The sequence below is a fragment of the Malaya genurostris genome, chromosome 3, assembly GCF_030247185.1.
Source record: "Malaya genurostris strain Urasoe2022 chromosome 3, Malgen_1.1, whole genome shotgun sequence".
NCBI classification, from domain to species: Eukaryota; Metazoa; Arthropoda; class Insecta; order Diptera; family Culicidae; genus Malaya; species Malaya genurostris.
Window position 1 is genome coordinate 90476047 of NC_080572.1, and position 26857 is coordinate 90502903.

Here is a 26857-nt window from a genome sequence, read left to right on the forward strand (position 1 = left end):
GTACTCATCAAACCCGTTCCAAAAATACCTATATTATAAGGGTTTTCAAGGAATATCAATAAACCGGAAGTCGCCATTCCAAATAACGTAAACTTTTTTTACGTCATAATTCGATTTACGAAGTCCCGATTATTACGTAAATGGAGGTTTGGGTGTTCCGGATAATTTATCTAATTATTCATAAAATCTTCTCTGCCGTGCTATGGTGAAGATAATTTTCGAAAATTTCTCAATTAATATCAAATTCTGTGAATTATGAAACTAAAACGAAGGTCACTGAGTTATTATAGTATTTTCATCCGATTATTACAAATGCTCTGAAACTAGAAACAATGGCTAGAGTAAAGTTAAATACGTGTTTTTATGATAAAAAACTGTCTAAAAAATTAGCCGCAAACTCCTTCTAACGATTCAAAAAGCGCGAGCTTTTGTCGAATCTCACACCCTATTGAAATAAAATGCCTTTGTAAGGTTTCCGCGGTAGCCACTCGGCCGTTACCACTCAGTGAGCACATTCAGGGGTGGGAAAATCTGTGCAGCAAACATAAAGCTCAAATGCAAACTTACCGCCTAGGTTTCGGCCTCACGATCTCATGATTCGCGTCGGTTATACACAGCGGACTTAAAGCTCCGGCCAGATGTTCGACACCGATCCGACCGGGATCCCAGCTGTGTCGGCCGGCGGTGCTCCCACCGCTCGAGGAGCTCGTAGACAGTGACCAGTGGTTGCTGCCTCCGGTGCTGGCACCGACGATTCCACCGCCTCCTCCCGTTCCACCGCTACTGGAGGAGTTCGGTTGGTTGGCCGATATCGTGCCGCTGTGACTCATGGCGGTGGCATTTTTGGGTAACGGTTTCTCCACTATCATCACCGGGCTGCTTTTGGCATGCTGGTTGGTGTTTGGTGTTTTTATTTTTTCTGTTCCTACGCCGGTTCCTTCGATTCCGCCGGGAATTCTTTTATTTATGTTGTCTTTGGATCGAGCTGGAAATAAAGTGGAAAGTAAAGAGGATATGTGAGCTACGAATGAAGTGAAACTGAAATAAGTCTGAAAATTAATGCGAATGCGTTATGCTCTTTTGAGTGAAAGGGTGCTTGATTATTTCTTCGTTGTGTCATATCATTGTATGTGCTATAAAACATGTTTATGTCAATTGTATTAACCTAATTTAATCTCGTACGGCAAAACGTTGTCAATGGATGAAAGTTTATTAGTGGAAATATTCTAAAATGCAAAAAGACTTCAATTCATGGCAAACGACGAACGTATAAAAGCTGTCTTTCTAAAGCTTACCAACCAAGCTTTCGTGTTGGAAAGCTTAAACACTCGGGAACTCATACGTCCGGTTATTCGAAGTTCTCTCTTCATTTAGCGAGAGTATGCCACCGTTATACTTTTTTCCGTCTCTCAGCGATGGCATCGGGGTTTTCTTTGTAACGGCTCGCGTCGGTATCATGTTTGGCATACTCTTTCTTTGCTTTTTATTTTGGCATTCTTTGTGTTTTATTACCCAGTGTGTTTGTCTCATTCCAGCGCCAATCGCTCTCAATCAATCACGCTCAACACCCGCATGAAATTGTTTCGAACGTTCGCTTTCTACAAATCGCAGTGAATTTTTAGCAAACAAAGCATTACAGAAGAAGCAGCACACAATAGAAAACAAAAGTTTACCCATATTTTCACTCCGCGTGTTTCTGGTGATCTCAATATTCATCTCGTTCGATAATTGCTTATGTTGCATTTCCGAGACCGGTTTTGTTTTAACATAACTGCAGCACGTTCAACATCTAGCACTGGCTAGGCTATAGCATTTTTCATCTACTCTCGATCTCATTGGTAAGAGACTTGTTTGGGTTGAGTTCTGATTTGTTTTTGGGTGGGGCTGTTCACGAATCTGTACATGCAACAAGTTGATTTCGAGGACAGGGAGTATTTTTGCTATGTTTTGCATCTGAATGGAGTCACGGATGGGAGAAACACGTACCACCATTATGCTGTGCCTGTTTGATTGAAGTTGTGGGTTCAGAATATGCTCATGCAAGAACGTTGCCGTGTTCTGGTTCAAGATGATGGATAATGATGAGTTGAGGAATCGTTCGGAGTAGCCTACGGCAAGGTGTGTTTATATATGCACAAAGCACGTTCAGAGCTGATAGGCGATCGACTAAATATGATTCGTTACAGGCAAAATATGCTGCGAACCGGTGTGTTGTTGTGGGATGTTTCCTCCCCCCTCAGACTGGCGTACGACGAAACTGTAAGCACTTGAACGTACTCAAGATGGTTCGACCCATCGAAAGGTTAAGGACACTTAAGTTTTGATTCAATATTTCATGAAGTAAATGATTTGTTGGGATACGCACTCATGCGGAGCCCACAGATGGATTTACAATGTGGGCTGCTGGTTGTTATGTTCTGCTTTTTTTTCATTATGAGAATCTATTTATGCTACACCAATGTTTATATGCATTGTCTATTAGACATTATTTTTGCTTGAATCTAGACTCTCCTAACCTTTGATCATTGGCCTCTCGAGTCGGAAAATATTACAGACCGTATATGGACTTGGTAATCGAACCCTGGATGGCTGCATAAAAAGGAGTTCGTCAGACCTTTCACGTTTTTACAGTTCCTTTAGACATTAATTTACATTGAAAGTGAAAAACTTAGATATAAATAATTTATGTTTGCAGGTCAGCATAATTTCGTCGAAACAAATAATTTTGTCGAAAAGGCCATTTCGCTGACTGAACCATTGTGCTAACAAATTCTAACGAGTTTATCAATTCTCTGTTAGACTAAAGACGAAACTGAGCTGGTTGTATTTAAATGACATATCTCTGGAAATTTTCTGAGAAATTTTGGGAGAAAGGATTTTTTGTCACTTAGCGGTTTTTCATATGGGTAACCGGTTTATGGACGTGATGAACTCACTTCGTCCGCGTCACTTATGACCATTTTTTAGCTTTCTCTATAGAAAGGTATAAGAGTAGCTGGTAAAATCGACTTTTGAACGGAGCCTCGGAGACCCATAGTGTTATATAACATTCGACTCAGTTCGACGAGATCGGAAAATGTCTGTATATATATATATATATATATATATATATATATAAATATATATATATATATATATATATATATATATATATATATATATATATATATATATATATATATATATATATATATATTTATTTATATATATATATGTATATATATATATATATATATATATATATATATATATATATATATATATATGTATATATATATATATATATATATATATATATATATATATATATATATATATATATATATATATATATATATATATATATATATATATATATATATATATATATATATATATATATATATATATATATTTATATCTATATATATATATATATATATATATATATATATATATATATATATATATATATATATATATATATATATATATATATATACCTTATGATCAAAAAAGAACCGGAATTTTGATTTTAAAATTCCCGCGCTTGTCCAATCGGCAAACTTTTATTCTCTCTACGTTGGCAACACTTTTATACACATTCTGTCAAATTTTGCCGCATATCGTACGATTAGTTTTTGTTTGGCGTCTATACAAAGAAGTTGAAAAATTTTCGTGTGGCGATTTTTATAATGGATGAAAATTTAGAACAAAGGCTCGCCTTCGAAGCGCCATTCGGTCGATTGCTGTGCGGTTTCGACGTCACATTCATAGATCCACACCAGTTATGATGCATTCGATGAATGTGGGGTCACTATCTGCGTTGAAAATCATCTCTTTGGCCACATCAACACGACGCTGATTTTGAATGAAATTCAGCTTTTTTGGTACCAGCCGAGAAGCGACGCGTTTCAAACCCAAAACATCAGTTAAAATGTGTTCGGCTGATCCATAAGAGATGCCCAACAACACAGCAATCTCTCTAATCAGTACAGAACGATTTTGCAACACGATTTGCTTCGCCGATTCAATGTTTTCTTCAGTAACAGGTGTTATTGGGCGGCCAGGGATCTCATTATGATCCAAGCTTGTACGACCACCTTTGAAGCGTTCATACCACTCGTATGCCTGTGTTTTTCCTTGACACGATTCACCAAAGGCCTTTTCTAACATTTTCAACGTTTCGGAACACTTAAATCCATTTGCAACACAGAATTTGATGCACGCACGTTGTTCTAAATTTTCATTCATTATAAAAATCGCCACACGAAAATTTTTCAACTTCTTTGTATAGACGCCAAACAAAAATTAATCGTACGATATGCGTCAAAATTTGACAGAATGTGTATAAAAGTGTTGCCAACGTTGAGAGAATAAAAGTTTACCGATTGGACAAGCGCGGGAATTTTAAAATGAAAATTCCGGTTCTTTTTTTATCATAAGGTATATATATATATATATATATATATATATATATATATATATATATATATATATATATATATATATATATATATATGTGTGTGTGTGTGTGTGTGTGTGTGTGTGTGTGCTTTTCGAAGATATTTGAACGCGCTCATTTTTCTCAGAGATTGCTGAAGCGATTTTATCAAACTTAGGCTCATTTGAAAGCTACTGTCGAGCCATTCATCAAGTTCAAAGATCAAATGGCTGTAACTTTTGGTTCCGGCGGTATGATTGTATAAGTGACGTAACCGACAAAATACGTTGAATTTTATCGCTCTTATATATAAGGGTGCCAATAATTTGGGATCACCTCTAATTTCGTAACGCGCTAGTTCTCAAAAGTTTAAGCACCTCGAAAAATGTCCTCATGCAAACTTTGAGCTAAATCGGATCATCAACATCATCATCATGTGGAAACGGTTTGAAGATCCAAAAAAATATAAATTCGATTTTACTGATAATAATATATGATTTGGCAAAGGATTTGCAAATGCGAACGATATATTCAATTATTGGTTACAAATGAGTTAAGAATCATAAATCTCTACACCGGAAAGTACCTGATAAAACGCATTTTACCATTCATCAAAGCACTTAAAAGACCTGCAAAGTTTGGGTAAACTCCACTGTCGAGATACACGTTAGTGGTATTGTAAAAGCACGTTAAAGCCCGATTACCCTCAATTTCGCCATATCGAGGTATATTGAGAAATTTAAAGCGAAAACTAAAGAAAACTGAATTGTGAGATGAAGAGATGGTGGAAATCAATACTATATGAAGTTGACGAAACGAGTGTCCAAAACACTTTGTTAGGTATTTCAACAAAAAGTCGTGATTTCAAATCCCGTTGATTTTTTTCCAGTCTGTGCAACAAAAACTTATCATGTTGACTACCTCATGATTAGGTGCCATAAGCTTTAGGAATTGTAATGTTTTTAGATACTTATATAAAGAAAAGGCTTAAACGTCTTCAAAGACTGATTGAAAAAGAAAGCATACACCATTGTTCGCAACTATTATTATTCGTAACTGACTGGAAATTTGAAGTGTAATGATCATGCCGAATAAGCTTCATTACATTCAGTCAAATGGTTACCATATTATTTATTTATTTATTTTCCATCTGACCTATGTTGGTCTTCATGAAATAGTGTATGGGTGGGAAAAGCCCATTTGAAAATCAGCAATCTTCAAATGCGCGCAAAAACCCATCATCTTTTCTACTTTTTCACAAACATACATGCTTACATAAATACATTTTCATAGTCTTACATAAATACATTTTCACAATTTTTAATAAATAATAACTAATTAAATAACATATACGTGTTTTAAAATTCGTTAGGTCTAAAAAGGTTATCGTCGAAAAAGATGATCAAATAAAGTTTGCGTGTCCACTTGAAAACTCTGTTACACTCAAACCTCCATTTACGTAATAATCGGGGGTTCGATAGTTGAGGTGGTTTTGAATTCCAAGAATGGGTATTTTTGGGACGGGTTTGATGGGTATTTTTGGGACGGGTTTGATGAGTAGATGTCGGAAAACGATGTTTGAAGTGGTTCTGAATGCCAAGATGGCGACTTCCGGTTCATTGATATTCCCAAAAATCCATTACAATATTCTTCAAAACCCCTTACAATAACGGGTTTCATGAGTAGATGGCAGAAAACGATGTTTGAGGTGGTTCTTATTTTCATGATGACATTGCATCTGAACCAGTTCTTTATATAGAGAATTTATTCAAGGGACTTGTTCAGCTTTAAATGTCTTCATATGATTACGTTTCGTCTTCGACTCATTAGTGCGTCAGCATATTATGTTGAACTGCTGACGCAAACCCCCGGATCAACATAATCCGCTGACCAGACATAAAGTTAATGCTATTTGCAAGACACTTTTTTATTACACAAGAAGTGTAACGTCTAAACTGGCGTCTCGAACGAAACAAGTTTCGGCTTGCTGGCCATACAGATTGTGGTAATTAGAAGGGGGAAAAGTATTTTACCCCTAAATTTATGCTAGGCGCACAAAAACATTTTCATATGTTCACGTTTCGTCTTCGAGTCATGTCTCGATAATCTGGTACTGATTTGGACACGAACCCATAGCTAGTTCCTAACCGGGGAAATTGCTTTGTCAAATAAACTACCCTGCACATGAAGAGAAGGCCTAATTGAGTAGAAGAACCAAGCATGCTTCGCTTTACTTGGCCACCACAGCATTCGAGTCCTTAAATGGAAACAGTCAAAACAAAAAAAAACACGCCCGCGTCACAAATATATCGGTCACATTGTCGCAGTCTTCATTGCCTAGTTGCATTTACATGTCATTGTTCCAATCTGTTTTCCCCGTTAGATACTTATCTGGAAGATGCTTGCAGAGGCAGTTTAATTAAACCGGTTTCGTTTAAATTGTAGAAATCCTAGTTTACAATGTTATATGTTTAGATTCGTCGCACATATTTAGATTCCAGCACCATAATTATTTGGTTAGACCTAAGTGGTAATTCAATGGGGTAGGGCGATGCTCTTACAAGCCAGTTGTCTTATGTTCGAGCTTCGACCAGGAAGGATTCTTATGGTCAACCCGCATCAGACCGATTTGACCAACTCGATCAATCCAGAACCGACTTTCATTCTGCTTCGGCGATGGCGGAGTTGCATGGTTGACCTGTAGCTGTAGTCTATTGAAAAAGGTCTAATTTCACGATAGGAATGTGAAACCAAGATTTAGTTTTGTTTTACAATCAACTAAATTTTGAATAGTTGCGAAGATCTTGTTCCATTTTTGCCTCATTATTTGTACTATGGTTTGAAATTTTTAACTTATATCACCCTGCAATTCCGGAACCGGGGTCTGGTTTTTTATGTGTAGAAAGTGTATGCAAAATTTGAACAAAATTGGTGCAGTAGTTTTTGAATGATGATGGACACGGATTTTCAAAACCTGCTTTCGAGAAAAACGCGATTAAAGTTTTTTGTCTATAAAATCAATGGAAACAATATACTACTCAAGGAAGCCCGTAGGGTCTAATATTTTCAAAAAATCATATTTTTCCTTTTATAATTTGTTATAATGAAACATTTCAAGAATGTGTTGTCAAGTTTTTAAGTCAATCAAAGCCGAAGTCTTGGGCCTATGCGCCGAGTTCTTATTTCTTCGCAGTATGAGATAAACGAAGATAAAGGCCCATAACTTGCTGAGTTTTGTTCCGATAGGCTTGAAAATTTCACAGAATATTCTTGAAATGCTTTTTTATGAGAAAATACAAAGAAAAAAATGAATGATTTTTCTAAAGTGTTAGACCCTACCCGTCCCTTAAGATCAATTTCGAAGATTTCATACCATTGTTTGAGTCATTTGAAATACTTAATACCTATCAACTTGTAGTTTCAGAGCCGGAAGTTGCATCCAGATAAAACTCAATACTATTACTTGCAATCAACATATTTTTCATTAAAATGTACTTTTCAAACGCAATTTAGCCAAGCTTAGTTGGAAAAATGTTAGCGGAATAGCTGTTGTTGAATACTTATTGACAGTTCATCAATATGCCTTATTGATGCCCAGAATGTCAGATAATCCTGTTTGAAATGGTTAATCATTCTGAAAAGTAGTCATTGGTGACGTTGATAATGATTAAGGGTTCTCACCCGGCGAAGGACCTTGCATGGTTAAATGAACACCCAAAAAATGATTAAGGGTATTACTAATACAAGCTGCTCTATGTTGTTGTCCATATAATTCTAATTAAATCGAGTACCAAGTTATATATACTAACACCAACACAGCTGACTATTTCTGGGACTGTTTCTGCAAGTTTAAACGAGTTTCCACTGGATGAAAAGTAGCGCCCAATAACGGTACCATCGGATAACATCGTTGACTGTACACAATTCGATTAGAATCCAACACTTTAATAACAGCCTCGGCAGAAATCACCACAACCTCACCAATGCACAGCAGGTTGCTTCCCGCGGTCTCGCTCCTAGGGTCTTTTTTTCTTTTTTCATATAATCTTTATCGGCCCGCAGCAATCACTAAAAGCGCGCAAGCGTCAGAAAGCGTTTTACCTCTTCGATGATTTCTCTACCAGCCATCTGTTTCGCTGTTATATTTTTTTCTATTTCATCTAGCCGAGTAGCATCCACGGCCCGTAGGACCCCAACCCGACGGGGTATGAGATAAAGAGGGGATTTCTAATTTGAGAAATTAATAATTTCATTACATGCCTAATTAACCTTAATTGCTGATATTATGATATAATATACTGATATTTTGGTACGTTGGTGTGGAAATAGGATGCACCGAGTTTAGATAAATCTTTTTCCGCCTGTTGCACGCAACGCATTTCAGGTAAAATAGAACGTATAGCTTATGAGGTGAGTCATTAAAATGTGTTTTGTGGCTTCAATCACGTCATTTTTTGACTCTGTTGCTATCAATTGGAGCAGTTGGTAGCATTTCAGCTATCTTCGCTTGAGTTTTGTTCTTTTTGTTTTTCGTCGTCTGTCTCGTGTCTCATTGGGGAAGATTTATAGCTATGATTGAATTTATAAGGTTACAAAGCCATAGAATATGTAAAGCATCCTAAAACGATGGCAGCGAGTTGGTTTCGAAGAGGTTATGACTAGGTGAGATGATCTAACGAGACCTGATGGGAACGAGGAAAGTAGTTGAGCTCGGAAACTGTTATTCATAGTTGGTAATTGTTGTAACATTGTCTCTTGCCGATGTTACATAAAGTTCGCTAAAGGCACTAGCTCAATGTTTCATTTGACATTTACTATTTTATTTTACAAGAGCATGAATTCGATAACGAATTGGTAAAGGAAAACTTTTACAATGTAAACCAGCAGACACAAAATCCGAAACAGTTCGGATAAGTTTGAATGATATATTTTTTTTATTGTGCTTAAAACAACTGTACCCCAAATGGTATGTGCGTGGCATCACACGTACTGCTTGATTTTGACATTCGCTCTTCAGGTGTGAAGCAAAAGGTGCAATGTAGCAAAATTTCGCTTGCTTATTTTGAAAATTCGAACGACACGCACGCCGATATGGCGATCGTTTGTCGCCAACATCATAATGCTGGTTTGGAGACTGGTTGTCGACTTGATTTCCTAGAAACCGAAACGGAAAAACGGCGAAAATAAATTAGTCAGCGTCAGAGATGTCAAAAGCAAGTTGGGGTTTGGGTCCAACTCGTGATGGTAAGCTAAGCAAACTGGTCAGAGTGCGATCTTGGAAGCTGTACGGGTAGATACTGACGAAGTTTGATTGCGTGAAAATATGAAATCTACATCAAAACTGACTTTAAACAGCTCCCTGGAATGGAATATTATACGGTATTTGGATGAGAAAAGTGTTCTTAACCTAGCAGTGAGATGATACCTTTTTTATCAATCAGTATGTGTTTTTCGCGTGAATATTCTTCGTTGTGTTTAGTTTTCATGTAAATGATTTGATTGTCCGTCGTTTTAAATGAATTGTAATTAAAATTTTGGAAAAATATTTCGTATGTCCATAAATTGAAATAGTTTTGAGCCCAACTTTGAAGAGTTTTTGGTATCGACACTCGTCACACTATAATTTCAAAATTGGAAGTCGGAATCGGATAAAATTCACCAATTTCGTAAGGGACCAGAAGTTTATTTTAATTTGAATTTTTGGTTATTAAATTCGTTTTGCCCTTATTTTAACTTCTTTATTCCCGATATTTTCGGAAACGGAATTCGGAAATCAGAACCGTAGCCGCGTAGTTAAATTCGCCTAATGGATTGATAACCATTTCATTAGATTCGAAATTTTTGGAAGTTAGTGTAGCCATCTTAGAGAAATTGTAGTGCGTTCCACATAAAATTTTTGGGTACCTTCCGGGATCGAAGACTGAATACCGTTGAAACTAAAATAAGTTTATTTGGTCTTCGACTCTCAAAATCTGTGAACCCGACAAACTCGATAATTTTATGTGAAATTTTTATACTAGTCATCCTGTATATCCTGCACCGGAAGTCGAATCTGATTAAAAAACAAGCAGTTTTTATAGACCTCAAGATCTTTCATGGGAATGTTAGATGGATGAAATCGGTTCAGCTACCTACTAGCAAAATGATTTGTTTTTGTCTTTTTCATATAGAAAGGTTATGCAATCACTGTGAAACCCGACTTTTGAACCGAGGCTTGGAGGGCCATGTGTCATATACCATTCGACTCAGTTCGTCGAGAATGCAAAATGTTTGTGTGTGTGTCATATATGAACGTCATGAATAAGAGTGTTGTGCATAGTCTTTCACGTGCTAAGAAACATTTGCATAAAACAGTATTGAAAATCGTTTTTCATTTTGCTTCGAAACATCGTTTTATCATCAAACGCATAAAACTTCAACTACGGCGAAAAGTTGCGTTCACAAAAATATCGACATCTCCGTTAAAGATGGACGGATTTTGACAATCTATGGCTTGTTGGACAGCTATTACCGTAAACATCCGATCTTGAAACCATTAAATAGCGTTCAGGGTGACGGGAAGACCTTTCATTTGCGGTTTACTTACCTTACCTATCAGCTACAGGCCTGGAGTGTCCTTTGCTGTATCAAGCATACGTCTCCACATAACTCGGTCCATGGCTGCTCGTCGCCAGCCACTCAAGGCACGGATGCTTCTGAGATCACCCTCCACTTGATCGATCCACCTTGCTCGCTGCGCTCCTCTTCTTTTTGTACCAGTCGGATTAGATTCAAGAACCATTTTCACTGGGCTGTCGTCCGACATCCTTATGATATGCCCAGCCCATCGTAGACGTCCGATTTTAGCTGTCAACACGAACTCGTCAACCACCTCGATATCGTCACCGTCTATCAATATTCGTGGTGGGAGGCGTAGTGTTTCTTCTCTAGAGCCTCTTCCTCTTATGTATTTTGTTTTTGACGCATTTATGGCCAGTCCGATTAGTCCGATCAGTCCGATGTAGGTTTCCGTCATCTTCTCAAGGTTACGTGTCACAATATCAATATCGTTAGCGAAGCCAAAAAGTTGTACGGACTTTCGGAAGATCGTGCCACTCGTGTCGATCCTCGCTTTTCGAATCACACCTTCCAGGGCAATATTGAAGCCCTCTCCGAGATTCGAAGGGACTCGAGAGCGTCCCAGATACTCGGATGTAACACATCACTCTATCCATCGTTGCTTTGGCCAATTGCGTCAGTTTATTCGGGAAACCGTATTCGTGCATTATCTGCCATAGCTGTTCTCGATCGATTGTGTCGTATACCGCTTTGAAGTCAATGAATAGGTTATGCGTGAGTACGTTGCACCATGGTTTGAAACGGGAAATTAGCGTGACAAAAATATTTTCACTATTAAATATTAGTTTTTTGTAGTTGGTGTCCTCACAAAAGTTGTTTGTTATCAAATGGCGCTTCTTTTGATATAAAATATTACTAGGGTGGTCCTTATTTAGATTAAAATCTGAAATCTAACTTTCTTAATTGAGCTCAAAAATGATTTTATTGTACAATAAAGTTGTAGGAAAATTAATTTTGAGCAACTTTGCTAAAAAAAGCACCTCTCTAGCTTTTCATTTGACCGAGTTACATCAATTGTCCCGGGTAAGAGTAGGGTAGCTTCCGAAAAGTCGATTTTTTTGTTCTAACTTTTTTGTGAAACGTTCTATGGAAAAATTGTCAGAAGAGTTGTTGAAATAAATATTGCGCATAATTTTGCTGAGCAAAGCTTTTTCATATGAGCTACCAGTAAAAAGTTATGATTGTTTCTTCATCAAAAACTAGTCAACCTTCAAATATCAAAATTCATTAGATGCCAGATCGATAAAAATGTATCCTATGCGGCTACTGAAAGTTCATAATATAAGTAAACATTTAAGAGAAAATTGGGAGGGTGTTTTTCTTTTAACTCATTTAAATTAGTCTTAAAAATACCTTGAAAAAACTCAAAAACATTGCATAACTCTTAAACGCCTTAACGTATCAACATACTTCCTTCAGCAAAATAATAGTATCAAGTTAGCCCTACAAGTTTCCCATACATTGTCCATTCGAGAAATGAGACACACAAAAACTACAGCCGAAAATAGATTTTTTGCTGAACAATTTTAATTAATTTATTACCAAAATAACTGATTCAATTGATTTTGTTTCCGTTATCGTAATGATCGTATCGTTAACATTCAAAATAAAACATAAGACAACAGTTGACTACGGTTTGGTATGTATTGAATAAATTAAGCAATGAAGTATTCTAATTATTATCTAAAACTAAACATTTTGCTTGTTCGGGTAAGTCTTCTGAACTTCTCCTATTTTGTTTGTTCGACAATGCCAAGATAGGGTCTGAAGGTAACAGCAGCCTTTTAAAAACATCTTCAATGTTCGCGATTCTGCTGAATTTTTTAACATGGTGCTCTCTGAAGTTCCGGATACTTTTATTTCGAGTCTCCTGAGCTTCTTCACTAGGCACACCAATAGGTAAAATTGCGTGTCTAATTATCGTGGCTCCATGTATCAACAATTTATGAGCAGTTGGTGATAGTGGATACCAGCCATACAACGATACATACAACGCTCGTATTTTCTCAGTGTAACTTTGGAATTCGTCGACGTTTATTTTATCGGCTATTGATTACACTGAGAACAACGTGAAATCCTTCCAACAGTGCTTCATCAAGGCCTGTTATATCTGCTGTTTCTTTCCACTTCTTGAAAAATTTCCGGGCCGTGTTTCCGTCGTTGGAAGTAGCTCCTGATGGCAATGGCTCACCGATACGTAGGCCCAAATGTTCTCTAAACGCAGTTTTTATATTTGTGTCCCTTCCCTTCACGGTCTTGTTCAGTTTGCTAACACGCCAGGTGGGGGTTTTCATACGCAATTCTTGAATGATATACTGTAAAATGTCCTTATTACTTCTACCAGCAATCATTAAATCCGTTAGCTTTTTGTAACACAAAGCACTTCCTGAAACCCAAGTAAATCATTAGTTTGTTAAAATGAGTAGATTGTATTTATTCTAACCAAAACTCTTTGTGCGTCGTTTTCCGGTTGTCACAGGCTATTCGGTACACAAGTGGATGAGAAAAAAGGCTTCTCGGTACGATTTGGATAAAAATATTTGCGTTTCACTAACTTGAACCAGCTTGTTTGAGCTTTGGTTGTCAAGATAAAGAAAATTTCTGTTGATGTATTTATCATGGCCTCTACTTCGGAATAACCATATTACTCAGTGTCTCTGTTGCTTAAGCTCAACTGAATAAGTTATTTTGGTAATAAATTAATTAAAATTGTTCAGCAAAAAATCTATTTTCGGCTGTAGTTTTTGTGTGTCTCAGTTCTCGAATGGACAATGTATGGGAAACTTGTAGGGCTAACTTGATACTATTATTTTGCTGAAGGAAGTATGTTGATACGTTAAGGCGTTTAAGAGTTATGCAATGTTTCTGAGTTTTTTCAAGGTATTTTTAAGACTAATTTAAATGAGTTAAAAGAAAAACACCCTCCCAATTTTCTCTTAAATGTTTACTTTTATTATGAACTTTCAGTAGCCGCATAGGATACATTTTTATCGATCTGGCATCTAATGAATTTTGATGTTTGAAGGTTGACTAGTTTTTGATGAAAAAACAATCATAACCTTTTACTGGTAGCTCATATGAAAAAGCTTCACTCAGCAAAATTATGCGCAATATTTATTTCAACAACTCTTCTGAAGACAACTTTTACATAGAACGTTTCACAAAAAAGTTAGAACAAAAAAATCGATTTTTCGGAAGCCACCCTACTCTTACCCGGGACAATTGATGTAACTCGGTCAAATGAAAAGCTAGAGAGATGCTTTTTTCAGCAAAGTTGCTCAAAATAAAATTTCCTACAACTTTATTGTACAATAAAATCATTTTTGAGCTCAATTAAAAAAGTTAGATTTCAGATTTCAATCTAAATAAGGGCCACCCTAGTAATATTTCATATCAAAAGGAGCGCCATTTGATAACAAACAACTTTTGTGAAGACACCAACTACAAAAAACTAATATTTAATAGTGTTATTCCCGCTTGGAACGGCCCTACGAATTCCTTAGCTATTGGTGATAGACGACGGCCAAGGGTTTGGGAGAGTACCTTGTAGGCGGCGTTCAGCAAAGTGATTGCGCGGTAATTGCAACAGTCAAGCTTATCGCCCTTTTTGTAGAACAGCGATGGAACAGCTGTACCGCGCAAATGACACACGGAAATTCTATGAGAAGGCGAACCGCTTACATAGAGGCTACACGCCACAGGCCGAAATGTGCAGAGATACCAGTGGTAACCTTCTCACGAACGAACGTGAGGTGATCGACAGGTGGAAGCAGTACTATGACGAGCATCTGAATGGCGAAGCACAAGATACAGAGAACGGTACAGGAATCAATCTGGGTGCACGGTCAGCCGACGACAGATTCCCAGCCCCTGATCTGTCGGAGATAATTGAGGAGATCGGCAAGCTGAGGAACAATAACAACTTGTAATTTACAATACACAATTTCAAACCAATTAATATTTAACAATATTATTTCACATAAAAATTATCTTAGATATAATCAGATACAGTTAATACAAATGTTTGATATAAAATCTTGATATTTTAACAACTATCCATAGTGAATTTATATCAAATTCGGATGGATTTTGTGTCATTTATAAAATCAAAATTTGATACAATTTTGATAAACTCATCTGATCGGGACTAGCTCCAGTTGTTGCGCGTATTCCTCTGCAGTACGAATGCTACGTAGCTGCTCGAGATTGAGTCCCGACGTTCCTGTGCGACGTGTATTGTGCACCGTCGATAGTTTTGAGCGCATACAAACCGCGACAAGGTAGTGGTCAGAATCAATATTGGCACTGCGGTAGGTGCGGACATTGATGACGTCGGAGAAGAATCGCCCGTCGATGAGAACGTGGTCGATTTGATTTTTCGTATGTTGATCAGGTGATCTCCAGGTGGCTTTGTGGATATCTTTGCGGGGGAAGAAGGTGCTTCGAACTACCATTCCTCGGGGGGGGGTGCAAAGTTTACGCATAGTTGACCGTTGGTTTGCTACAAGTTTGATCAAAATCGGTCCAGTCATCTCTGAGATTACGATCTCTTTGTTGACAACACGCATACAGACACACACGGACCTTTGCTCAGTTCGTCGAGCGGAATCGATTGTTGTATGACACTCGGTCCTCCGGGCCTCGGAAAATTTGTCTAAAGTTTGAGCGAATTCTATACCTTTTTTTTATATATACGAAAAACGTAAAAATGGAAGAGACTTTTAAATACGTCAAGAAATTGAAGTTCGCCAAAATATATGTCGCAGGTCATCATCACATCCGGAATGACATCGCAACAGAAATAATCAGTTAGGAAACTGAGATCTCTTGCACATAAATGGGAAACTTTTGTTTCCTGGAAAAACATGAATTACATTCACTCAAATAATACAATAATTCCGTTCTGTTTTGGCTGGATTTGGCACCTTGTTGATGTGGAACGACTAACCGCGCATACGTTTGTTCAAATTATTTGCTTCAAAGTAAGTTCCAGATAAACGGTCTGGAGGAATCGGTCATAACTTTTTATTTGGCAATCAATTAAGGTGTCTGGGAAAATCACATTCCCATCATTGTTTCTCGAGCACCAATCGTCTCATTTCAGAGTAGACATATTGTCCCACATAGCTTGAAAAACCTTAAAAATATGGGACAAATGTGAGATTCCGATTAGTGTTACCAGAACGTCTCCTGACATTGGTGGTTATTAGCGACAGTCGATAATCCCCCGAAACAGAAGTACTTGAAAAAGTTTTAATTCTTGCATTCTTGGAGTACACCAGACTTCGATTCGCAGTCCATTGTTTTCGTTTCCATCGATGGGCCACTGTTTGACTCCGTATTAGCAGACGGGTAGGAAAGTTTCACATTCCTACAATCCCAAACTGTCGGAATATACTGGCAAATGGAGAGAAATCTAATGTCAACCGATAAACTATCACGCATCCGAAAGAAGAAATTAATTCAAATGCCCTCAACATATCCGCACATATTGTATGCAGACGAAGAACGCAGACCTATGCCTGGCACGACCGCGTGGTCACCCGTAGACCAATGAGCCGATGGGCTAATTTTTCTACGCCCCGCTTATTCGAGATAATGATAAATTATAACTTGTAAATTGATTTATTGTTTGGTATGGCAGCCAGCCGAGCTAATCCATTAAAAGACACACATTTTCCTTCTCTATAGACCGGCAAGAATACGTTATTTTTATAAATTATTAAATTAGCGAAACAGTTGGTGAGCAAAGCTTTCTTAGCATTCTCATTAGACACAATTTCCATTATTAAAGTTTACATTTAATTTCGTCTCTTTGCTAAATCAGAATGCACTCCTCCGCTATCGTCGCTAGATGCATATTTATTTACCAAGAAGACCAGGGCTTGCGTTTCATTCGATGACCTTAGCTGGTGGGCAAAAGGTGGTCCAGGTGGGACACAGTGCCGATAACATTTCTCGCCAAGAAGCCAAACGGCCAACCGAACGACCGAAGGTGAAGTATTGCATGAGTCGGATCGTGCCTTGGGCGTTGCATTCAACGGACTGCGCATGCTTTCATATCTATATGACTATATTCGTTGGGGCGAATTTATTAGGAACTGCACTTTGGATTAGCGTCCAACGGTTAAGGAGAAGTTTCAATTTTCCGCACTTCACAATCAGTGTGGTTTTCAAGCCACTGCTCTGGTAAGTGGTTCAAAAGAGCACGGTAAACACGCATGGCGGTATAATTGCTTCTTAGCTGGCTGAACTATAATTGACGGTGTAGCAAAATAGACATATTTATGCAGATAAATAATGATCTCTTCGTTTGTCGAGCTGCTCTCACTATTATTATCCATCTTTTCCAATTGGACTGTTTAGAGAAAACATTCATCAATATAAACTTGGACTCCATTTGTAATGACATCGCTCATTGAAACATTTGCGAATAATGATCATAAAGTGTAATTTCAATTCTTCTTCCAAAGAAAAACATCGCACTGGAGACACCGTTTCAATTAATTTGAATTAGAATGTTAGTGACTGGTGGGATACCTTGCAGCTAATATGTAAATATTTATGTTCTTTATGGTGTCGGAGTCGGCTTATTCGTGTCGCCGACCGGCAATATTTGCCGCCACGACAGTTATTGCTAAGATGATTAATATAGTAACACTAATTACGCAATTGTGCAGGTTGTAGAGCACAGACTCAATATTCTCAAACTTTGATAACTCTATTTGCGGGGAATGAAATGATTAATTCTGTATGAAATGTTCAAAACGACGTATGTAACAATGAGAGATTCTCTTTGTTTACTTTCTCTTTTGATTATTACGGCACTCTTAGCAATCCTTCTCTCCAATCATTTACCGATAATAATAACTAAAGCTATCATTTTTTAATCTGCTTTGAAGAAATTACCGAAAAAAGCAGGAATATTTCGGAATAATCGAAAGAGAAAGTAAACAAAGAGAATCTCTCATTGTTACATACGTCGTTTTGATCATTTTATACAGAATTGATTTAATTTTGAAGAATCCAACAGTTTGCGCTTGCGGTGGATTTACATTAATAGGGTCGTATTTTAATTATTAAACGACTGTCTTTGACTGTTCAATACCATTAAGTAATCAGAATCAAATTTGATCAGACTTGATTCTAGTGCAAAATAACGAAAACACATTCACGGTAAAAAAGACAATGTTAACTTAACTCCTAAGTCAAGGTGTATTTCCGTGCCGATGGCTGAATGGCTGCAGGAGGTTAAACATTGCAGTCGTGAACGGAATATCTTGGGTTTTTCCCTTACTGGATACACGCAATGCTTAGCAATCAACTTCTTTGATCATCGCTTCGGCAGGCCAGAGATTAGAAAGCTGAGTGTCTGTGGGTGTCCTCAAGGTGGTGTACTATCCCCACTTTTATGGAACCTAGTCGCTGATAGTTTGTTAAGGAAACTTAATAACCTTGGATTTCCGACTTATGGTTTTGCCGACGATTATCATATATTGATGACCGGTATAAGCATTAACACTCTCTTTGATTTATTGCAGCAAGCTCTGCGATCTGTTGAACAATGGTGTTGTCAGGTTGGATTATCTGTAAATCCGGGCAAAACATCAATGGTGCTTTTCACTCATCGTAGGATAATTACAGGAGCTCGTCCGTTGCAGTTCTTTGGTTCAGGGGTCACTGTGGTCGATCAAGTTAAATACGTCGGGGTTATTCTTGACTCAAAACTGAATTGGTCTGCTCACATTGATTTCAGGATTAAAAGAGCTTGCATGGCTTTCGGCCAATGCAGACGAGCTTTTGGAAAATCATGGGGACTCAAACCCAGATATATTCATTGGATCTACACAACTATCGTTAGACCAATTTTAGCATATGGATGTCTTGTATGGTGGCAGAAAGGAGAAGTCGCGACAGTTCAGTCAAAGCTAAATCATCTCCAAAGGATGGTCCTAATGGCGATGACACGAGCATTCACGACAACTCCTACTGCTGCTCTAGAGGCGCTACTGTGCATTAAACCACTACATGTGTTCCTAAAACAGAAGCATTATCTTGTGCATACCGTCTTAGGGTTACAGGGCTTTGGAACAGTAACCCATTAGAATATGCTACCAGTCACACTCGCTTGTGGTCTCAAATTGTTCCGTGGGATGAGTATTTACTCGCTCCTAGTGACCTAACTCTCACATGCAGTTTTCCTTTTAAAACATTCAATGTGAGCTATCCTCTTCGTTAGGAATGATTGTCTGGTTGTCTGGAACGACAACTTGATGAACACATAGTTTGTTTTACGGACGGTTCTCTGTTGAATGGTCGTGCTGGTGCTGGTATCTACTGTCGTGAAATAGGCTGGAGCAGTCTCATTCACTTGGTAGATACTGTACTGTGTTCCAAGCAGAAATCTACGCAATTCTGTGTGGAGTACAATCGGCACTTCAGCAGAGGATCTGTGGTAAACGTATTTATTTTTGTTCCGACAGTCAGGCAGCCTTAAAAGCACTCAGTTCGAATGACTCACGGTCGAATCTAGTGATCGCATGTCGAACTCAAATTGAAGACCTCAGCATTTCAAATGCTGTTTACTTCATATGGGTACCCGGCCATTCTGGTATTACTGGAAATGAATGGGCTGATGAGTTGGCTAGAGCTGGTGCAACGAATGATTTCGTTGGTCCTGAACCAGCTTTACCACTTTCAACTAGTTGGATAAAGCACAAGATACGTTCTTGGGCTGCATCCAAACATGCCAGCTACTGGCGCAGCTTGCAAACTTGCGCTCAGACAAAAGCATTTCTACCAGATTTAGATCTGAAAATGTCAAAGTGTCTACTGCATTTCTCCAAGTATCATTGAAGTGTTCTGGTCAGAGCTCTGACTGGACATTGCAAACTCAATTATCACATGGCTACTATTCAAAGTGCTGAGTATTATTCGTGTGATTTGTGTGAATGCGATTATGGTACTTCATATCATCTGATATGTAACTGTCCCGCATTGACGCAGCTACGTATCCGGGTTTTTGGTTCTCCATACATGGTTGAGTCTGTGTATGCGGAGCTAAAATTGAAGGATATTCTCTCGTTTCTCACCCAATGTGGTAAGGAGCTATAGTCAGAAGGGTTCATCGTTCTTCCTGGAGTGAATGAATCCCTTCTGTATTCACCTTAAATAGGGTTTGGCAGATTGTTTGGCATCCTCTGGGGGGTACCGAATTTACTTCTGCTCGTACATACTGCGAGTCGTTCTGCATTCTTCCGGGAGTGCAGAATGGTGTCGCTTTTGTAAGATCTCTAAATCCTCTCGGGGGTTGGAGGTTTTATTAACAGCAGACTGTTCGGGACCTCGTAGAGGTTCAGAATTTCCTTCTGCTTCCACTAAATGTGATCCTCAGCAGATTGTTCAGCATCCCTTAGGGGTGCAGAATTTACTTCTGCTTTTATGTGTTTTTGTGTCGTCAATTTTTCCCATCCTCCTAGTCCAACCCTTACCATTTCCTTTCAATCCTTCCCTCTTATATATCGGGAAAATGATGCTAAAAACATATTGATGGCAAGGCACAAATCTCCAAATATCAAGGGGAACGTGTCATTTGAGCCAATTTGTTCTGATTCCTGAATCAGAATCAAATTTGATCAGACTTGATTCTAGTGCAAAATAACGAAAACACATTCACGGTAAAAAAGACAATGTTAACTTAGACAATGGCTAGTAGATTGCACATGATCAATCCGAACATACTAGAAAGTGATCATGTCTAAATTCTGGGAATCATTTTCATTTCAAATTAGAGGTTAAAACTTACGAGAGGTGTTCGTTGAGATTTTGGGTGAACAATAAAATACAACGGGTTTTTTTTTATAAAAAAGCACTCAGTGTTTTTTGCAGTATATTCTTCATAATGTTCAATACACTTTTGTAGACAATTGATTTAATTTCTGAAGCACTTTACCTGCAATGAAGAAGGTAGCACGTCTGTCGAGTTTCCGATCTGGCAAACAAATGGCATCACAAATAAAACATCCCTTTAGCGTCCAATAAAGACATTATCCAGATGTCATCTGCCAAATGTTTATGGTATTTGATTCAATAACGAGTAAGTTAATTTGTTTTCAGCAACGGAACTTTCGAAAAATTAGAAAATGGAGTAAAAAGAAATCACTGTATTTTAATGACAAAAAAAAATCTGTGCAAGTAATGTTATGGTTATACATACAGGCTCTGTTCAAAATGAATCAACTATTAATGACATGTATGCTGAATTCTAGAGTGCACCAAAGCACCTGAGTATTAAAAAATTGTTTGCAAAACATTTTCTCACCCCTGATTGGAAACAACTTATCGTTACGAGGACTAAATTCCATGAATTGAATTTCGAATTGCTATTGCATTCACCATATTCGCCAGTTTCAGCTCCCTGCGACTATTTCCTGTTCTCAGATTTAAAAAAAGAATGGAAAAATAAGGTCATCGCTAAGACTGAAGCATTGATTTAGGCTAAGAAGAAATGGTGGTATAAAAGTGATGTTACAACGCAGTAGGAACAATTGTTTTGCTCTGTGTAATCTCCAAAATATGCGTTTGGACCATATCAATCGTTTCTTCAGGCGTCAAAAAATGTTGACCACTCACTTTTTCTGACGTGTGAGATTAACAAGAAGTCATAGGGGATATATGTCGGATGGCGCGTCTATTCGATGTTTTGAACGTTCAAAAAGTCATTTGTTTCACGGAATGTGTCGTGATAAAGACTGTTCCAGAAAGTATGGACGCACTTTGATTTCGCTGTAAATAATTCACAAGTGTTAGATATTCAAATTTTATTCGATATACTGATAATATTAGACTACAACAACAGAATATTATTCTCAACATTTGCTACTTAGCCATCGTAGACTAGCTGGTGCACCTTCTTGCGAACGTTCCTCTTTAAATTCCGTACAACTTCTTGGCGACAAGTTCTGACACTTTTTTCATTTTCTTTTTCGAACTGTTGAATGGTTTCGGCTGCCGAGACATGTTTCCTAAGATGTGCCTTCGTTAATGCCCAAAATTCCTCAATTGGTCGAAGTTGTGGGCAATTTGGTGGATTCATGTCTTTTGGGACGAACGTGACATTTTTGGTAGTATACCATTCTACCGTTGATTTCGAGTAGTGACAAGAAGCATGATCTGGCCAGAAGACAACAGGATCCTTGTGGCTTCGAATCATGGGTAGAAGTCGTTTTTGTAAACATTCCTTGATGTATATTTCGCTGTTCATTGAAGCAGTGGTGATGAAGGGTTTCGAAATCTTACCGCACCTACAAATTGCTTGCCAGACCATAGCTTTCTTACCAAATTTTTCGACTTCAATCGATGTCTCGGACTGGTTTAACACATGCCCTTCTCGCACTGTGGTCCCGGCAAGGATTTGTAATCGAGTTTCACGTAGGTTTCGTCGTCCATGATTATGCAGTTCAAATTTCCAGCAAGAATCGTATTGTGCAGCTTTCAAACCCTCGGCCTGATCGATGCTTCTTGTTTCGGACTACGTTTTTGTTGTTTCTGCTTCTTATAGGTTCGAAGATTCAAACGTTCTTTAGTACGAAGAACATTTGACTTTGAAGTGCCCACTTTTTTGGCCACATCCCGAACTGAAACCTCCTTCTTTTGCTCGAACGCCTTCAGTATACGTTTATCCTACTGAGGGTTAGCAGGACCTTTTTTTCGACCCGTTTTCGGTTTATCCTCAAAGGTGTTATCCTCACCGAACTTCCTGATTGCATTTCCCATGGCTTTTTCACTTACTCCTTCCATTTTTGCTATCTTTCTCAGTGACAGTTTGCGTTCTGTGCACCATTTGTACACAATTTTTCGACTTTGTTCTGCTGAAAGTCCACGCATTTCGAAACAAACTAATGACAACGAATAAACAACTGCACAAGTGGTTAGAGAAGAGTGTAAACAACAGGACGCAGCCATAAATATGGACAGATTCTGAACCATTGCGAAAGGGCAGCGGTTTTTGGTTGCGTCCATACTTTCTGGGACAGTCTTTATTTTTCCACTGGATACCGCGCTGACTGACTACAGCCAGAAGGAAGGATAACGAACACACTTTGGGAGAACTTTTGGGGCAAATTGGTAACTGTTGATGTAACCTGGATCTAATATTACATGCCAGAGAACAGGGTTAGTGCTAGAGATGGTCTGGTATCCAAATTCCTACTCCCGAGCCCGACCCATACCCGATTAAAGATATTAATCTTCTCCCGTACCAGAATTTTTTTTTCATTTTGTTCCTGAACTCGACCTGTGCTGTATTAGAAAAAAAGAAAACTTTGCCGAGCCATATTCGAACCTGTCGGGTTCAAACCCTACCCCGATCCGTACACCTATATCAACCCGAACGAAAAAGAAAAAAAACTGATCAACAGTGATAATAACTGCGCATTATTGGATTGAAGGTCAAAATACTTGGTGTCGCATGATAACGAAAAATAATGCTCTGGTAGACAAATGCTTCGCAATCATGGATAAAACTACGATTTAGAAATCCGTTTGTTTCCTCATTCACTTTATTCGCCCGATTTAGCTCCCATTGAATCTCTGTTCCCAAGTCTCGATTGATAGCTTATCAATATTATTTTGAAGTATTTGCGGCGGTATCAAAAAGTTGGAAAAACGCTGTAATACATTGTATAAAATAAATAACAAAAACTTCAAATACCTTTTTTTCCTTTCGCAAGCTGATTACTTTTCACCCCGCTTAATATGACGTTTTGGTAAACAATAAATAACGGTATTAGTAGCACAACTGACTTAAACTATAGTAGTTTTACAGGTTGAAAATTCTTCCGATCAATTATAATGTAACAAGTATTTGTTTACTTTTTTCCAATTTTCAAGAACTTGTTTCGTGACCGTTGTCGCTGTGCTGAAACCAGTCAGCGCGTTGCATCGGTTCTATATCCGGGATGGCAGACAAACTGGCGAATAACGAAATAAATTATGATCCCCATCCCAGCCGAAAAAGTTTCATCTACCATCCGGCAGCGGTTTTTGTGCAGCTCTGCAGTTCGACAACGAAGCATACCAGACAACATAATTTTACCAACAGTGAAGCTTCAACCTGTCCAAATTTTCACCCATCATCCTTCGGGGCTCTGTGAAATGTGTACTTCAAGGGAATAGCCATACATGTGTAAATCAAGTTCACTTTGGTAATTTTGATGAGAACCAGTTCGCGAGCCATCCATCCATCATCAGCTCGATCCTCGGAGGAATTCTCATCGTGCATGCGACCAGCATGGGCATTAGATTTCAATGGGTGCAGGTACGTATTTTGAAATTCCTCTGACGTGGAGATGCTGAAAACACCGTTCTTTCTCATTTTGTATGGACATGGAAGCTTCACATCGGACCAAGTTTGGCACGGTGGTGGTGTTTTGCCAAACCTGTCCGCTTCCCGTGTAACTTGCCCGAGGAGCACATTGTGGGATGTCTAATTTATTCCGTGTGCAAAACTTGAATGTTTTTGTTTTGAGGCTTCTTATTGTTGTCCATCCTGCTGGTTGTATCAGTAAGAACGAGGGTGATAGGGACAGAGGCGTTGATAAACCACAACATTGTCGACCAGGAAAGCTCCGGCACGGTCAGATTCTGCAGACCCAAGGCAGTTGTTCGGAAAGGTTCAATTATGGAATGAAAATATCGGAACCCAGTCCTTTGGAGTACGGTCTTCTTCGCATTTTGAGGCTGCAGGTTCGCCTGTTCATCATCGAGAAAGAGCAAATGACCGCACCGAGGCCAATTTGAAATCGGTATAATTTCCATCAATTTCCATCATTTTCGCATAAAGGCGACGATATATGCATAAATTCGAAAATACTGAGCTATTTTCGAATCGTTCCCTGTCCCAACATCGATCGTTCGCGGTGAGGGTAATGACTTCTAGATTACGATATCAGTTCCTTGATCAGATAATAAGGGCGACAAATAATTTTAGCCACATGAAAAATTATCATCAAGCGAACTGTCAACAGTGTTGCAGAGTTCCATGGTAACTGCATAATATAGTTAATCAGTTGTTTAGGAAGTATAATATTAACAGTCGTAAATGCGTATTTTTGTTACAAAACATTTAACATCTTACTTTTTATACAATTGTTTTCGAAACATGAAACTTCCATTCGCAGAAATTTAGTGCGGCATTACTAGTACAAAGAACAAATTAAATCGGAATGAGAGTGGTTGTTGTACTGACAAAGAACAATAAAACACGCTGTCTGTCGAACGAGTTGCGAAATGCGATCTTTAGCTGATTTCAGATGAAAACGTCAGTGCAAAAGCATATATGGTCAGCTCGTAAACATGTCCGGAAGTCAGAAGAAAATGAATAACATAAATTAAGTGGCAATAAGCAAAATGCAGCTAACTCTTGCATTTACATGCTATCAGGTATATACTTATCGAGACTTGATTCGCATCGTAAAGCTCGTTACCACGCAAATTATTGTTGGTCGTGGATGGCCAGATTCAATCATAGGCGAGAGTGGCCACGGAAGGTAAAGTGGATACAAGATGATCATAAATTCACTGTTGTGCATTGCGTGTGCCGATTCAACTGTGAGGGTTGTTCAAGACCCCAACTTGAAGTTTTAAACACCTTCTTCATCATAGAACCCATAGAAAAATGTGCAACTTATTTCAGATAGCAATATTACGTTCCAAAAAAGTGTGTTGTTTACAACTTGATACGTTTTGTGTTAATTATTTTTTCTGCATATTAAGAAACGTTACAAAATTTTAGTACCAATAATTGAACTATCTGAATTACAGGGGGCTGGGGCCCACTAGGAGATTGATAGTACCTATTAGCTCTCTCCGGACAGCACCAGCCTAGATGCAGTGTGGAATCCGGCGGAAAAAAAATGAACCAAGAATAGATCCACTGGGTTCCTGCTTCCATGTCGTAAAAGGCGACAATTGCAGGAGTTTCTTTTTCCTTTCAGTTATCAGATATTTTCAAGGTTGTAATTCTGATTACTCTATTTTACTAAATTATCTCTTCATTCAACCTATCAATTTCCATCTAGCTTCGTAGAAAAGTTTTATTTGGAATGTTTTCTTCATCCATGTTATTAATTGTCTTTCAGAATTAGAAATTGAATGATAAAAATCAACTATTGCGCAAATCCGTTGATATTACAAAGTTAATAACTGAGATAACATATATCGGTATATTGAATACATAGTACAAAAACACTTGATATTAATATTTCAAACAATAAATTAATATTTTTCTCGGTAGCCGGCTGTCCAGATCTACCAATATAGCCAATTAATAATTCTAATAAATAATTAAAACAATAAAGCGGAAATAATACAGAATCAAGACGCGCGTGAAATCTGTTGACCATTATTTGGTGATTTAAAATGATTTTATAACAACTGTTTAGAATATGTCAATGTAATGAATCAACTATTTTGTCTAAATCCTATTCACTCGTTTATTTTGTAATTTCATTTATAAAAAATAGGGAAGTTTTTATTCTTTACGCGATAGTGTTGCAAATTTTTCTTCAGTTTCCTCGAATAAGAGATGTGAATCAAGACTTCCCGGGACTTCAATATAGGATATTGTTGAAACGTTCACTCGGGAAGTGAGTGAGTTTAGTGGTGCATCCGAGCATCTTGAAACCGAAACATACTGAGTCGCGCGCGAAACCAATATTGAAATTTTTACTAAAAATTATCCTTCTCCCGTGACACTTGTGGAGTGCGCAGTAGTATATACGGCCTCTAGTAACAACAAGTGTTGGACTAACATCC

At 38.0% G+C, this 26857-nt stretch overlaps 1 protein-coding gene across 1 annotated transcript in view; it reads right to left on the reverse strand.

Annotated features, from left to right (window-relative positions):
- Positions 1 to 26857, reverse strand: part of LOC131434802 (ankyrin repeat and BTB/POZ domain-containing protein 2) — a 257444-nt gene that overhangs the window by 84551 nt on the left and 146036 nt on the right. The window contains exon 4 of the mRNA XM_058601961.1: positions 568 to 985. Coding sequence (XP_058457944.1) covers positions 568 to 869 — 302 coding nt within the window. The 5' untranslated portion in view covers positions 870 to 985. The remainder of the gene's footprint in view (positions 1 to 567; positions 986 to 26857) is intronic.